This window comes from Aedes albopictus, chromosome 2, assembly GCF_035046485.1.
Source record: "Aedes albopictus strain Foshan chromosome 2, AalbF5, whole genome shotgun sequence".
In the NCBI taxonomy this organism is placed as follows: domain Eukaryota; kingdom Metazoa; phylum Arthropoda; class Insecta; order Diptera; family Culicidae; genus Aedes; species Aedes albopictus.
In genome coordinates this window covers 301147437-301164269 of record NC_085137.1, presented here as the reverse complement: position 1 = coordinate 301164269, position 16833 = coordinate 301147437, and the positions used below count along the sequence as shown (strand labels likewise).

General features: G+C 48.4%; 1 protein-coding gene across 1 annotated transcript; it reads left to right on the top strand.

Moving 5' to 3' along the window:
- The first annotated feature begins 1906 nt into the window (after positions 1-1906).
- Positions 1907-8410, top strand: LOC134286649 (uncharacterized). The gene has a single exon (XM_062848300.1). It carries the CDS (start codon positions 1907-1909, stop codon positions 8408-8410), a length of 6504 nt encoding a protein of 2167 aa, XP_062704284.1.
- The last annotated feature ends 8423 nt before the right edge of the window (positions 8411-16833 follow it).

Genomic DNA, 16833 nt, shown 5'->3' with positions numbered 1-16833 from the left:
GGGTGGTAGTCAACTCCACTTCTTCGATCGACTCACCGTAGACTTCGATCGTTATGTCGTCAGCAAAGCTGACTAACTCCACTCATTCTGGGAACTCTAACATCACTTTCCATAACACCGGACCCAGGATGGAACCTTGTGGGGCTCCTGAGGTTATGTGACAGCACATCCGACCCATCTCTGTGTCGTCAACTCGTACTCGATTCAGAAAGTAACTTCCAAGAATCTTGTACAGGTACCCCGGTATCCCCAGACGCAAGCGCGCATCGGCAATAGCTGACCAACTGACGCTATTAAACGCGTTTCTTACATTCAGAGTCACTACCGCACAGTAGCGAATCTCCCTTCTTTTACGCTCGAGTGCTTTCCCGGAGGTTTTTGTTTCCAGTAGGGTAACGTCTACGGTCAACCTCCGTTTCCGGAAGCCGTACTGACTCGAGAGACCATTTACACCCTCGGTGTGCGTCAACATTCTATTGGGAATGGTCTTTTCGTGCACCTTCCCCGCCTTATCGATCAAGCATATTGGTCTATATACCGACGAGTATCTGGGTGGTTTCCCCGCCTTTGGGAATAGAACCAGACTCTGCCCCTTCCATACATCTGCGAAAACTCCCTCGTCCAGGAAATTCTGCAAAGCAGACCTGATCATCTCGAGAGCCTCTGCAATAGCTACTTTTAAGGCCAGATTCGGAACTCCGTCCGAACTTGAGGCCTTACCTTCGCTAAGGGGCTTTGTTATCATCACAAGTTCCACATCGGTGACCCTCTCCTCATCGCCAGCACCAGTCCCCGGATGTCCTACGAAAGGAGGCCAAGGACTAGGATCATGACGCGGAAAAATCCCCGCGATGATGCCCTTCAACACCTCTGGAGATTACTCTGTAGGATAACACCTCCCGTCTTGGCCGTCACGATTTTGTAGGCATCACCCCACTGATTCGTATTGGCACTCTGACAGAGACCCTCAAAGCAGGCCTTTTTGCTTGCCCTTATCTCGGTTTTTCAGTGCGGCTTTTACAATGGCGAACGCCACCCGTTCGTTTCGCTCTTCCTCAGATCGTGCTCGCTGCAACCGTCGCCCAGCCCATAGGCAGGTCCGCAATCGCTTGAGTCCACCAGTAAGTCAGTGGCCTCCCATTTCTAGGGTGGACTCGCTCAGGCATGGTCGCAGCGCACGCACGCGAGAGTACCGCTACCAGCTCGTCGCCGTCTAAACCAAGTAGCCCAAGTAACAATCAGCATGCCGTGTAGGTTTATTCATGTTTTATCCTGGTTTTATACGAGCATGTGAAAAAGCTAGTTGTTCTATATGTATTAGTTTTATGTGTCAGTTTTTTACTTTTCACCTTTGTCATTCCATAAAACTATCTGTTGGCAACCCGGCCTTGCATTTTACAGCAGGGATCGCGATCGTCAGTGACAAACGACGGCAACGTCATCGGTGACAATACGATCCAAAAGGAACACAAAAACGAATAGCAAATGTGCACAAGTTTACACGTTTACAATATTATTTCCTTAATCCTACTTAATTTCTAATTGAAATAAAACTATTATACGAAGAAATGTAAGTAAAACACATGAAATATGCCAAGCTTATTGTTAATACCTAAAATTATACATGCAGCTACTATTAAAACACAAAAATACAACTGTTACACTACGACGGAGAAATACATGTGGAAGACTTATGTTGTAAGTAAAATTATTGTTAAAACTTAGCCTAACATGCAATAATGAAATTAAAATTCTAGCTTAAAGCATACTCAACTACCCAAACCCCGAGTTTGCTAAAGAAGCGTCCGAAACCGTCTCCGCTCCCGTAACAGAACTTTAAGAACATAATCTAACCGTTCTAACCTCACACCAATCTATCGTCCGGAGCATAGAGATCTGCGGTACAATGACGACGGTCCCGCCTGGATTTGTGAGCAATGTTGGTGAGGTATCGGTCAACCGAAATTGTCGCGCATGTAACCAACCCGATGAAGCGGATAGCCGAATGGTCCAGTGCGACGGTTGTAGCCACTGGTACCACTTCAAATGCGCTGGTGTTGGAGACAGTATTGCAGACGAAAGCAGAACCTACATCTGTGCGTTCTGTTCGACATCACCCGCTGCTTCAGTGTCACAATCCACAACAGCTAGTGCACGAGAGGCCAAGTTGAGGCTCGACATGCAACGTTTAGCTGAGGAAAAGGAGCTACGCGCGAGACTTCTGGCAGAAAAGGAGAAGCAGGAAAAGGATATGCAGGAAATGGCGATGAGGCTGGAGAAGGAGAGGAGAGATAAAGCAATCGCCGATTTGATGATTCTGGAGAAGGAGTTCATTGATAAAAAATATGAACTGCTTCAAGCTCGGCTGGAGGAAGACGACGAAGGAAGAAGTACCAGGAGCCGTCGCAGCGCTCGTCAAGACGCAGATAGGATACGAGAGTGGATGAATACGCAACGAGCAGATACCGTGAGCGCCAATCCTGGGGAAGTGGTCCCCACTGGGCTCATGTCCGTAGCAACCAACGTGGCCCATCCCTCATCAGTACCTACGTTCGGCGAGAGCAGCGGACAGCGACCAATAGCAACTGCTGGCGAAATTTCTTGTGCTACTACCTTCGCCCCGACGTTCAAGGACCTAATATCGCCTGTGACGCTGGCCCATTCCGTTTTGCCGGTGGAAACCATAACATCGTCGCCAAGCAATGTCCAACATACACCATTGCAGCAATCCACGCCACGGTCTGCAGCAGTCAACGTGATGGGGCCGGTCTCGGTATTGCCGAGAAACACGTACATCAACGCTCAACATGGTTTGTCTTTCCCAAACACGTCTACAGCTGCGGTAAGTAACCGACCGACAGTGCAGGCTGGGCTAGCGGGTAATCTAGTCCATCCACCAAGTAGCGAAGTTATTCCAAGGTTCATTCCCGGTCCAAATTACAATCAACCCGTGGGTTCGGTACCTCAATCAAGTGTAGGTAACCTACCGGTCATTTCGTCTATCAGTTCAGCCCTTGAAAGTAGAGTTCCTGCTTCCCTATCATTGAATCCTCCCTGGGGCGATTATGCCCCGGTATATCCATCGGTACTGCCAGGTGATCTTGCCCGCTCCTCTGTTTTCGCGGGAGGAGGCGCAGCAATTCCTCATTCGGCGCCAAGTGTTCCAATTATGTCGCAGAACAGTATTCCTCCTTCTTTTTCGATGCCCATTGACAGTCGGGGCATTTACAATTTGTCCTCGCAGCATTATCCAGGGATAAGTGTGTCCAGTTACCAAGCTCCAATCTTCTCGATGCCGCGGCAGTCAAACCTTCCGATTCAACAGCTGCAAGGTCCAAACTCCCAACAGCTAGCCGCTCGTCATGTGGTACCCAAGGAATTACCATCATTCTCTGGAAATCCAGCAGAGTGGCCACTCTTCTGGAGCAGTTTCGAGACGTCCACTCAGATGTGTGGATATACAGACGCAGAAAACTTGATGCGGTTGCAGCAAAGCTTGAAGGGGGACGCTAGGAAAGCTGTTAGCTGTTTTCTGCTGCATCCAACGAATGTACCAGAGGTCATGAATACATTGCACTCGCTGTATGGTCGTCCAGAGGCTATCATCCATACGCTGCTGAATGAAGTACGTGCCACCCCCGCTCCCCGTCACGATAAGCTGGACACCCTGATCAATTTCGGACTTGCAGTGAGAAATCTCTGTGTGCATCTTGTTAGCACAAGACAAGAAATGCACTTAGCGAATCCCATCCTGCTACAAGAGCTTGTGGAGAAGCTGCCAGCGAATATCAAGCTTGATTGGGCTCTCTACAGACAACGTGTGCTGGTGGCCGACCTCCGAGCCTTCGCGGACTACATGAACGTGTTAGTGACAGCGGCAAGTAGCGTTACAACGATCACTGAGCAGAGCGGCCAGAAACCAGACGTCCAAAAGGGAAAGGCGAAGGCCTTCGTGAATCCTCACTCGACGGAGAGTACTAGGGCGGAATGGCGGATCAACGAAGGAACAAAAACGGAAGAAAGTTCATCGGAATTCAAACCGGATCGGCCGTGTGTAGTCTGCAAAATCAATGGCCACAAACCAAAAGACTGCGATGCGTTTAAGCATAAAAGTCTGGCCGATCGTTGGAAGATCGCCAACGAAGTCCATCTCTGCAAAAGATGCCTGTATCCTCATGGACGCTGGCCCTGTAAGGCTCCAGCGTGCGGCGTAAACGGCTGTCAGCAACGTCACCACCGCCTTCTCCATCCGGGAGAACCACAGCCGAATAAGACGAGTGCTACCGTCACCACTACAACGGGAACAGTAGCAGTTCATCGACATTTGCAGAGCAAGATACTTTTCCGTATAGTTCCGGTCATACTACACGCGAACGGGAAATCAATACGAACATTTGCGTTCCTTGATAGCGGTTCCGATGCCACTCTGGTTGACAACTCTATAGTGAAGCGACTGGGGATTGTAGGTCAACCGACCCCTCTGTGTATGCAGTGGACAAACGGAGTAAAGCGTACGGAAGAAGAATCGCAAAGTGTTCAACTTTACATCTCGGGAATGGATTCTACGAAACGTTTCGTCCTGAATGGTGTGCACACGGTCAAAAAGCTGGATTTGCCTCAACAGTCGTTGCGATTCGAGAACTTCGAAAGGGATTTTCCACACCTTCGCGGGCTTCCGGTAAAGAGCTACGATAATGCGCTTCCCGGAATTCTGATTGGTCTGGACAACACTAAGATCGAAACGCCTCTAAAGTTGAGAGAAGGTAAGCCGGATGAGCCGGTAGCAGCGAAAACTCGGATTGGTTGGGTTGTGTTTGGAAGAAGTGGAGGTTCTACTGAAAATCCCTTCCGTCATGTGCTTCATCTGTGCAGCCGTTCAGGTGATGATACGCTCCACGATTTAGTGAAAGATTTCTTCCGTGTCGAAGGCACGGGAATAACATCACCAGCCGCATTGGATTCCGCCGATGATGTACGCGCTCGAGAAATCCTTAGAGCAACTACGGTTCGAACTCCCAATGGACGTTTCCAAACAGGGCTCTTGTGGAAATACGACCGAGTGGAATTCCCAAACAGTAGGCCCATGGCGGAGCGTCGTCTGCTTTGCCTGGAGAAGAGACTGCAAAAATCACCAGAGCTGTACTCCAACGTCAAACAGCAGATTATTTCATACCAAGAGAAAGGCTATGCTCATATAGCAACGGACAAGGAGCTGGCAGAATCGGATCCGAAACGAGTTTGGTACTTGCCTTTGGGTGTTGTTGTCCATCCGAAGAAGCCGGAGAAAGTGCGCGTAGTTTGGGATGCAGCTTCGACAGTCCAGGGGGTGTCACTCAACTCCGTCCTACTGAAAGGACCGGATCTGTTGACTTCTCTTCCTGCGGTGCTCAGCAGATATCGTCAGAGGCAGGTGGCCATCAGTGGAGACATAAGGGAGATGTTCCACCAGGTGTTGATTCGTTCTGAAGATCGCCAGGCACAACGCTTCCTGTGGCGCGACCATCCTTCACAGCCAATTGAGGTGTACGTGATGGACGTAGCAACGTTTGGCTCCTCGTGCTCACCGTGTTCACTACAGTTCGTGAAGAATTTGAATGCGGACGAACAGGCGGACGACTTCCCGAAAGCAGCCGAGGCAATAAAGGAAAACCACTACGTCGACGATTATTTAGACAGTGTAGATACAGTCGAGGAAGCAGTACAACTGGTGAAAGAAGTTAGAACTGTCCACGCCACCGGAGGATTTGATATTCGGCATTGGATGTCGAATTCACCAGAAGTGATCAAGCGAATTGGAGACGGTAGCGAGGGTACAACCAAACACTTCGTAATGGACAAATGCAGCAGTACAGAACGCGTACTAGGAATGACCTGGCAGCCAAGCGAGGACATATTCTCGTTCTGCATCCAGTTACGAGAGAACCTTCAGCGTTTTATCGCGGGAGAGGCAGTACCAACGAAACGAGAAGCCCTGAGCGTGGTGATGAGCGTCTTCGACCCTCTGGGACTGGTAGCGGTGGCGTTAGTTCACGGGAAGGTGCTGCTTCAGGACATATGGAGAGCCGGTGTTGGCTGGGATGAGCAGATTCCGGCGGAAACAACTATTCGGTGGAAAGAGTGGGTCCAGATGTTGAAGAAGCTTGAAGAGGTGAAGGTACCCCGCTGTTATTTCCCTGGCTACGGAAAACAAGCCTACGAAACGCTGGAACTGCACATATTCGTCGACGCCAGTGAATCAGCTTACGCGGCATGTGCCTACTTCCGCCTGGTGGATCAGGGCATCATCCGCTGTTGCCTTGTTTCAGCAAAAACAAAAGTCGCTCCTCTCAAACCGCTATCCGTTCCTCGGTTAGAGCTTCAAGCCGCCGTTATGGGAGCTCGCTTGATGAAAACCGTTGTTTCCAACCATACACTGAAAATCCATCGGAGAGTACTCTGGAGCGACTCCACAACAGTGCTGTCGTGGCTGCAATCCGATCCACGGCGTCGCACACAATTTGTAGCATTCAGGATTGGCGAGATCTTGGAGCTCACGGACATTAAGGACTGGCGTTGGGTTCCGACAAAATGTAACGTTGCGGACGACGCTACCAAATGGGGAAACGGACCCAATGTGGACCCGAACAGCCGCTGGTTTAAAGGACCAACTTTCCTGTACGAGCGAGAAGAAGATTGGCCTCAACGAAAACTTCCTTTGGCTGAGTCTCAGGAGGAGCTGCGTCCTTTGTACGTACATACCCATGTTGTAGTGGAACCAACATTGGATTTCAAACGCTTCTCCAAATGGGAGCGACTGATACGATGCGTCGCCTTCGTGCGCCGTTTCTACGAAAACTGCCTGCGGAGAATTCGACGACAACCATTGTATTCTTCATCAAGTCGAGAAGAACTGAGGAATGCGGAGTTCGCTGTGTGGAGACTGGTTCAACTGGACGCGTATCCGGAAGAGTTCGCGGTGCTGCTGAAAAACCTAAGTGTTTCACCTGATCAGCGGCAGAAGATTAAGAAATGCAGTAGACTTCACGGCCAATCTCCGGTAATTGGGGAAGGAGAGCTCATCCGAATGGAACGCCGGACGAGGGAAGCGGATTGGATTTCTACGGATGTAAAATTTCCGCTAATTCTACCAAAAGAACACTACGCGACTTTCTTGTTGGTCGATTGGTATCATCGTACGTTCAGGCACGCCAACAGGGAAACTGTGACGAACGAGGTAATGCAGAAGTACTTCGTGTCGGCCTTGAGAGTTCTGGTGCGAAGGGTAGCTACTCTTTGCAACTGGTGTAGAGTCTACAAAGCGAAACCTGAAACACCACGGATGGGACCACTTCCAGATGCGCGTTTAACCCCGTACGTTCGACCCTTTACGTTCGTTGGGTTAGACTACTTTGGCCCTCTAACGGTAAAGATCGGCCGAAGCACCACCAAGCGATGGGTAGCACTCTTTACGTGCTTGACGGTACGCGCGGTCCATTTGGAGATAGTTGCAAGTCTCTCCACGGAATCTTGCAAACTGGCGATTCGTCGGTTCATTGCTCGCAGAGGCGCACCAGCGGAGATATATTCCGACCAAGGAACGAATTTTCAGGGAGCGAAACGGGAACTTCAGACCGAAATCTCCGCCATCAACAACTCTCTCGCTGGAACTTTCACCAATTCTGCGACACAGTGGAAGTTTAATCCTCCATATGCTCCACATATGGGAGGAGCATGGGAGAGACTCGTGCGTTCTGTGAAGGTCGCTCTAAGTGCTTTGCCAGTATGCAGGAACCCTGACGAAGAAACATTGTCGACGGTGCTGGTAGAAATCGAAGGCATGGTGAACACCCGACCGCTGACCTATCTGGCACTGGAAAATTCGGAACAGGAGGCGCTAACACCGAACCATTTTTTAATGCTCAGCTCTTCCGGTGTGAATCAACCGGCAGTTCAACATGTGGATCCTCGTACAGCATTGCGATCGAACTGGAACCTAGCCCGTGCGATGCTTGACCGATTTTGGACAAGGTGGATCCAAGAGTATTTGCCAGCCATCTCGAAGCAGACCAAATGGTTTGGTGAAGCAAGGTCCCTACAAATCGGCGATTTGGTAGTCATCGTGCAGGACAATTTACGGAACAGCTGGACCAGAGGAAGAGTTGTGCGGGTGTATCCAGGAAAAGATGGACGTGTTCGCAAGGCAGATGTTCAAACTTCAACTGGCATCACTCAACGACCGGCGACTTTGCTTGCAGTGCTAGATGTTCAAGAGCCGGCTGGTTGTATAGCGGAAGGAACTTCGCGCAATACGGGTGGGGGCGTGTTGGCAACCCGGCCTTGCATTTTACAGCAGGGATCGCGATCGTCAGTGACAAACGACGGCAACGTCATCGGTGACAATACGATCCAAAAGGAACACAAAAACGAATAGCAAATGTGCACAAGTTTACACGTTTACAATATTATTTCCTTAATCCTACTTAATTTCTAATTGAATTAAAACTATTATACGAAGAAATGTAAGTAAAACACATGAAATATGCCAAGCTTATTGTTAATACCTAAAATTATACATGCAGCTACTATTAAAACACAAAAATACAACTGTTACACTACGACGGAGAAATACATGTGGAAGACTTATGTTGTAAGTAAAATTATTGTTAAAACTTAGCCTAACATGCAATAATGAAATTAAAATTCTAGCTTAAAGCATACTCAACTACCCAAACCCCGAGTTTGCTAAAGAAGCGTCCGAAACCGTCTCCGCTCCCGTAACACTATCATATAACTTCTACTATAAACATCTTCAGTTGAACACTTGCAAGTAGTCATGAATTGGTTTTATCACTTATGATATTCCATTTCAATAAAATTTGCATTTGCGTTTGTTGTCGGAGATTTTTTTTTTTTTGTAAACAAATACACAAAACTGTGAGGCAATGCATAAAACCAACAAAAGATTTCGTGGCCGTAACATAGACCAAAAAATGCTGAGATAAAACCGCTAGTTCTATCATGAGCTCAGTTATGACCACCTCAGGAGGGTTAGCCCTGTTTGCCCTCGGGCTGAAAATCTCATAAATAAAGACATAAAAAAAGGGTTAGCCCTATTGGAGGAATCATCAGGAACACAGAGTTTTATCAGAAAATATGTCACCTAGCCGGGATAATTTATGTAAATACAGAAAAAAAATCATTACTCAATAGGGCTAACCCTCCTTCCACGTACAGCTTGAGATCAAACTTAAAGATTTAACACGATTCCGTCATGCTTATTTTCAGAAAAACCCTTTTATACACTTAATTCCACCGAGTAAATTAAATGCATTTAACTTCCAATTAATGCACAGTTTGTGTAAAGCACTTATTTTTTGTCATTATCACAGTCACATTCTTCACAAATTTCCTACGGCATGTCTCCTAACACGTATTAAGTAGGAAAACCAGGCTGAATTCCAGATTGACATCTTTCCAATTGATGGCTGTATAAAAACCAAGCATAATTTATTCTGACGATCGAACATAGTGAAAAATAAACAAAACAAATATTTGACAAGTCAGAAGATGGTTTTATTTAGAAGGTTGTATCGGGGATACGATAAAACTATGATACAACCCGAAATCCCAAGCCGGTTTGCATACGAAGTCCTGTAGATCGTAATAAGACTGGGCCAACTAGCCAGAACGTGGGCTTTTGGAGGCATATATGAACTCGAGAAGACTTTCAAGTCGGCATAAATGGTTTTATGTTTAGGGTGGTGAAGCAGTGGTAAAGGAGCTAACCGACCTCACCATCCAAGTATTGAAATTAGGTAGATACCTGTTTTTACCGCTGGGTTTCGCCTTCCATTACGGTACCATCATTTTGATAACTTTTGGTTAAAATCTAGTTCACACCATGCATTGCGTATATCAATCTATTCAAACTTCACATAAAAAGTCAATTTTCTTGGTTAAACAGACGTCGAGCATCAGTCGGAGAGAAACATTTCACTTAACACACTCCGACTGCCTTCAAATAAAAAAAACCCCACATGAACTTCCCGTACTGTGATCTGCCTTCACTTCACACGTAGCACTATTTATAGCAACATCAGAAGTCGAAAATGCCTTTTGATTTCTCATGCAAGAAGTCAAGTCATGTTTCCAGTATCTATACCCGCTGAAAACCCGATTCAAGTGAGCTTTTATCTGACTGCCGCATTCTTTCAACACTTTCCTCCGATCTACCAGCTATGCCAGCTTCCATTGCAGATGGATCAAAATGCCAAAAAAAAACTGTAGAAACCAAGAAGCAGCATCGTTTTACTCGAGCGGAGTGCAGTTCACAACACTTGGGGTGGTAGATTTTTTCGCCTCAGAACTCTCCTATTTAGAGGAAACATATTTTTGCTGTTGAGCTTCTGAAACCACCGCTGCTGCACTGCCTGGAATATGTATAGTAGTAGTACTTCGTGCGGCAAACGAATTTTTATTCACTCTAATATGTTACTCTTTATTTCTACTGCGCTCGGGATTATTTTTTGTGCCTTTCCGGGAAGGTTTCAAAAGAGCCATCATGCATGGATTCGCTTCTGTCGGGGTGCTAAACTATTCGGTTCCGTCTTGGTTCATACGTTGGCACTTTTTTTTTCTTGGCTCGTCTTCATGCCATCAGAGGCGGGAAGGGACGTACGAGCATCGTTCTAAATTCAATTTAAAATGAATCAGTTCTTATTTTTTTCTGACCAGCTTGGGTTATTCCCTCGTTGCAACCGAGTGTGGTAAATGTATAGTTTTTCGGCAGGGATTTGCAGTTCGCAAATGAATATTTATGAAGATTATCTGGCTGGTTTTTCTGGTCGAGCGAGGGTTTCTTTTCCATTTCCAATGGCTTTGCATGCATGTGAAGATTTTCGGGTGCCAATGGAGTCAATAAAGAAACAGTGCATTGCTAACGAAGAAGAGGACGTTTCATGGTTGGTGAAATATATTTTGGGATTTCTGTCAACCTTAGCTTGTGATTTTGAGTGTTTAGAACCAAGAGCACCCCTTTGGAGTGGTCAGTGTTTGTGAAATGGAAACCGAGATGTGCAAACCGAGTCTCACTCAGGGATGACCACCACACGCCGCAAGGATTGAAATTCATCCTGTCTCTGCAAATGCAATGATTAACCAAGATTTTGCTTCCAGGGATCTTAGTGGTTGTTTTGGAACCGGATGACGACACCGAATGGCAACACCTGTAGGCAAAGTGGGACTGATAGTAATGCACACCAGGCGCCCGAACCGTTTTGCAATGCTTGGGCAAAGCCAAACAAACACATACACAGCTGCGGTTTTCCACCTTTACTAGATGACGGGTTGAGCTTGTACCATAGAAACCCGTAAACAGACATAGTGGTTCATTTTGTATCATGCTGGGCTACAAAGTTAGAATGTGTAGTCTGTGCAATTGAAATTATCATTATTTCACTTGGAAGAATAGACCATCCTTACGAAGTCCGACCCTAAAGGGGCCTTTCTTATTTCAATCTGACCACGTCCAGGATAATTATCCATGATGAAAGAAAACTTTCGTTCTGGATCGGCATAATTCGGATCCCTAAAAAAATGGTGGGGAGAGATCGGTTCAACTTCGGAATATTTATCCGTGACGAATGGAAAGGCGAGATCGGATCCACGATCATTCTTGATCGGGATAATACGGATCCTACAAAATATCCCTAAATAGTGGTGGGGAGTGATCGGTTCATATTCGTCCCTATTCGGGATATTTATCCATGAAATATGGTGTGGCGTATGATAGTCCATATTTACAACCCCTACCCATAAATAGAATTTCCACACACTATAGTGATAGCAATCAATATAAAGCGGTGGGGATAAGATCTAATTCGTGTTGTAAATGAAGTTTCCCAATTGATTGATTCGTACTCAAATATATGAAGAATATGGCTCGTACTCAAATTCGTTCGAGAACCCCTGTAGTACGAATACTCATAATCACAGTTGGATTGATTGTTCCTTACCCCAGTCTCTCGCCTTGAACAAGTGGCTAAATCTATGCCTTGTATGAATCATTGAATGGATTCCTATCTTCATCCATCGAAACATATGCCATATCCCATAAGAGGTAATCTGTTCTAAAGGGAAGAACAAAAAGAAACCCAAGACGGACTGTCGCTTGCAACACGCATTGCGTTTTGGTCGCGCGTCCGATCGATATTTTCTCCAAACATAAACAACTCTCAGCTAAACGCCAAACTATCGGTGATCGTTCTAGAGGAAGAGTGTTTATAAATATTGTTGCATATGGTGTATGCAAAGTTTTTTCCCCTTGAACTTGAAAAGTATTCAAAGTCAAGGCTATATGTGGCTTGTTGGCACGGTAAAGGCTGGGTATGCTGCGCAATTCAGATCCCATTGTGATCCACTAGCCTCTGCCCAGCAACTCCTATCCCTACCTCCACGCGGTACCGGCCGGAAACTATGAGCAACCTTAGGGAAGATCGGGTAACCAACCCCGGTGGGAACTTTGGTCGTAGGCTGACAGGAAAGGGAGGGTTTGCTTCGGCAAACCTGAGTGTCTGTTCTCCAGGAGGAGCGGCTCACAACAGCGTCTGATCCCCATGTTAGGGGCGGCTGATCTACGTCCGAGTGCCAGGGAAGGACTCTAAGCTCAACTGTGCACTATGGTCCTCCGGAAAGTAGGGGGTTGGTGTCAGGCCCTACGAGCCAGCCATAAAAAACCATTGTAGCGGAAAATCAGCAACAGAATAATACGAACCGAGACCAAAGGCAACGACCCCAGCGAACTAAAAGGACTTGCGATTGGAAACTCGGTACGTGGAACTGCCGATCTCTCAACTTCATCGGGAGCACCCGCATACTCGCCGATCTACTGAAGGACCGCGGGTTCGGCATCGTAGCGCTGCAGGAGGTGTGTTGGACAGGATCCATGGTGCGAACGTTTAGAGGTTATACCAGAGCTGCGGCAACACACGAGAGCTGGGAACAGCTTTCATCGTGATGGGTGATATGCAAAGGCGCGTGATCGGTTGGTGGCCGATCGACGAAAGAATGTGCAGGTTGAGGATCAAAGGCCGATTCTTCAACTTCAGCATTATAAACGTGCACAGCCCACACTCCGGAAGTACTGATGATGACAAGGACGCATTTTACGCGCAGCTCGAACGCGAGTACGATCGCTGCCCAAGCCACGACGTCAAGATCATCATAGGTGATTTGAACGCTCAGGTAGGCCAGAAGGAGGAATTCAGACCGACGATTGGGAAGATCAGCGCCCACCAGCAGATGAACGAAAACGGCCTACGACTCATTGATTTCGCTGCCTCCAAAAATATGGCCATACGTAGCACCTTTTTCCAACACAGCCTCCCTTATCGTTACACCTGGAGATCACCACAGCAGACGGAATCTCAAATCGACCACGTTCTGATTGACGGACGGCACTTCTCCGACATTATCGAAGTCAGGACCTATCGTGGTGCCAACATCGACTCCGATCACTATCTGGTGATGGTCAAACTGCGCCCAAAACTCTCCGTCATCAACAATGTACGGTACCGGCGACCGCCACGGTACAACCTAGAGCGACTGAAGCAACCGGATGTCGCCTCAGCATACGCGCAGAATCTCGAAGCCGCGTTGCCAGACGAGGGCGAGCTCGATGAGGCCCCTCTAGAGGACTGCTGGAGTACAGTGAAAGCAGTCATCAACGACGCAGCCGAGAGCACCATCGGGTACGTGGAACGGAATAGACGGAACGAATGGTTCGACGAAGAGTGCAGAACGGTTTTGGAGAAGAAGAATGCAGCGAGGGCGGTAATGTTGCAGCAAGGGACTCGACAGAACGTGGAACGTTATAAACAGAAGCGGAAACAGCAGACCCGCCTCTTTCGGGAGAAAAAGCGCCGCCTGGAAGAAGCGGAGTGTGAAGAAATGGAACTGCTGTGCCGTTCCCAAGAAACACGGAAGTTCTATCAGAAGCTCAACGCATCCTGCAACAGCTTCGTGCCGCGAGCCGAAATATGCAGGGATAAAGACGGAGGCCTTTTGACGGACGGACTTGAGGTGATCGAAAGGTGGAAGCAGCACTTCGATCAGCACCTGAACGGCGTGGAGAACGTAGGGACGGGAGCCCACGGCAATGGAAGAAACGACGACGCCAGTGCAGCGGAGGACGGAAATGAACCAACTCCCACGCTGAGGGAAGTTAAGGATGCCATTCACCAGCTCAAAACCAACAAAGCAGTCAGGGCGATCACTATTTTGAATGCTGCCTACAAAGTGCTATCCCAGATCATCTTCCATCGTCTGTCACCAAAAACAAATGAGTTCGTGGGAAGTTATCAAGCCGGCTTCATCGAGAGTCGTCCGAAGTGATTTCGTCGTGCGGGTTCGGAGTGTAAGCGCGGTGGTTGGATTTGCGCGCCATTTCAACCTCGCTGGCGGTGGCTCAAGAAATCCACCGCCAGTCGTCCGAAGTGATTTCGTCGTGCGGGTTCGGAGTGTAAGCGCGGTGGTTGGATTTGCGCGCCATTTCAACCTCGCTGGCGGTGGCTCAAGAAATCCACCGCCAGTCGTCCGAAGTGATTTCGTCGTGCGGATTCGGAGTGTAAGCGCGGTGGTTGGATTTGCGCGCCAATTCAACCACGCTGGCGGTGGCTCAAGAAATCCACCGCCAGTCGTCCGAAGTGATTTCGTCGTGCGGGTTCGGAGCGTAAGCGTGGCGATCGGATTTTTGTGCCATTTCAACCTCGCTGGCGGTGGCTCAAGAAATCCACCGCCAGTCGTCCGAAGTGATTTCGTCGTGCGGGTTCGGAGTGTAAGCGCGGTGGTTGGATTTGCGCGCCATTTCAACCTCGCTGGCGGTGGCTCAAGAAATCCACCGCCAGTCGTCCGAAGTGATTTCGTCGTGCGGGTTCGGAGTGTAAGCGCGGTGGTTGGATTTGCGCGCCATTTCAACCTCGCTGGCGGTGGCTCAAGAAATCCACCGCCAGTCGTCCGAAGTGATTTCGTCATGCGGGTTCGGAGTGTAAGCGTATTTGTATTCCGAAGTGAGTATTTCGACGGCGGTGAGTGTGCGGTGGACGCGTCGTGGATCGAGTCGGTTCCGAATTTTTCGCTTCCCGTCGCGCTAGTTCCCAATACACTTTTAGTTTATTTTCTTTCATATTTTGCATTTACACAAAAGAGTGAAAAGTGTTAGTTCGGGCTCGCCGGTCGAAAACAATCCGGGCGCTGACAAGTGAGTCGCGTTCAGTGTATTTCTGTGTGGAATAGACTAAAGGTTTCTGCTCCCTTGTGGAGTGGAGACGCGCGATAGAATTTTCTTTTTGGCTAGTTTTTGCGTCGAAAAGTGGTCGGTTGTTAACGGCGGTTTGTGTATTGATCCATTGTCAAATCATATCACCAACCATAGGTGACTCCCGGACTGACAATGTACCTTACCCTACTAACAAAAAATTCCTTCCTGAGACAAACGTGGAGATGCAGCGATTCGCGGTCTTTATAACAACGTTTGTCTTACTAACATTTCCTCCCATCCTCGATGACCGTAAGGACGTGGCCGGCGCCGTTATTGACCCTATTAAAGTTGAGAGCTCTCGAACTGTGTACATTGAGAATGGTAAGCTAGTCCTAAGCCCTATTCATTGGTTCCTTGTGCAATTTCGATTGTTCTGGTCAATCACGGAGTAGCAACTACGAATTGTGCGGTCATCTATGCTCATGCTCATGCTCATGCTCAGTTATCAAGCCGGCTTCATCGACGGCCGGTCGACAACGGACCAGATCGTTACCGTACGGCAAATCCTCCAGAAATGCCGTGAATACCAGGTCCCAACGCATCACCTATTCATCGACTTCAAAGCGGCATACGACAGTATCGACCGCGCAGAGCTATGGAGAATCATGGGCGAAAACGGCTTTTCTGGGAAGCTGACTAGACTGATTAAAGCAACGATGGACGGTGTGCAGGGTTTCGGGTGAACTATCTAGTTCATTCGAGTCTCGCCGGGGACTGCGACAAGGTGATGGACTCTCATGCCTACTCTTCAACATCGCTCTGGAGGGTGTGATGCGACGAGCCGGGCTCAACAGCCGGGGAACGATTTTCACAAAATCCGGACAATTTGTGTGCTTTGCGGACGACATGGACATGACTGCCAGAACATTTGGAACGGTGGCAGAGCTGTACACCCGCCTGAAACGCGAAGCAGCAAAGGTCGGACTGGTGGTGAATGCCTCAAAAACAAAGTACATGCTGGTAGGCGGAACCGAAAACGACCGGATCCGTCTGGGTAGTAATGTTACGATAGACGGGGATACTTTCGAGGTGGTGGAGGAATTCGTCTACCTCGGATCCTTACTGACGGCTGACAACAACGTGAGCCGTGAAATTCGGAGGCGCATCATCAGCGGAAGTCGGGCCTACTACGGGCTCCAGAAGAAACTGCGGTCAAAAAAGATTCACCCCCGCACCAAATGCACCATGTACAAAACGCTAATAAGACCGGTAATCCTCTACGGGCACGAGACATGGACCATGCTCGAAGAGGACCTGCAAGCACTCGGAGTTTTCGAGCGACGGGTGCTAAGGACGATCTTCGGCGGTGTGCAGGAGAACGGTGTGTGGCGGAGAAGAATGAACCACGAGCTCGCTGCACTTTACGGCGAACCCAGCATCCAAAAGGTGGCCAAAGCCAGAAGGATACGGTGGGCAGGGCATGTTGCAAGAATGCCGGACAACAACCCTACAAAGCTGGTGTTTGCAACTGATCCGGTTGGCACAAGAAAGCGTGGAGCGCAGAGAGCACGATGGGTGGACCAGGTGGAGCGTGACTT

Coding starts and splice junctions, on each gene's coding strand:
- LOC134286649 (XM_062848300.1), top strand. CDS start 1,907: ATGACGACGGTCCCGCCTGGATTTGTGAGCAATGTTGGTGAGGTATCG.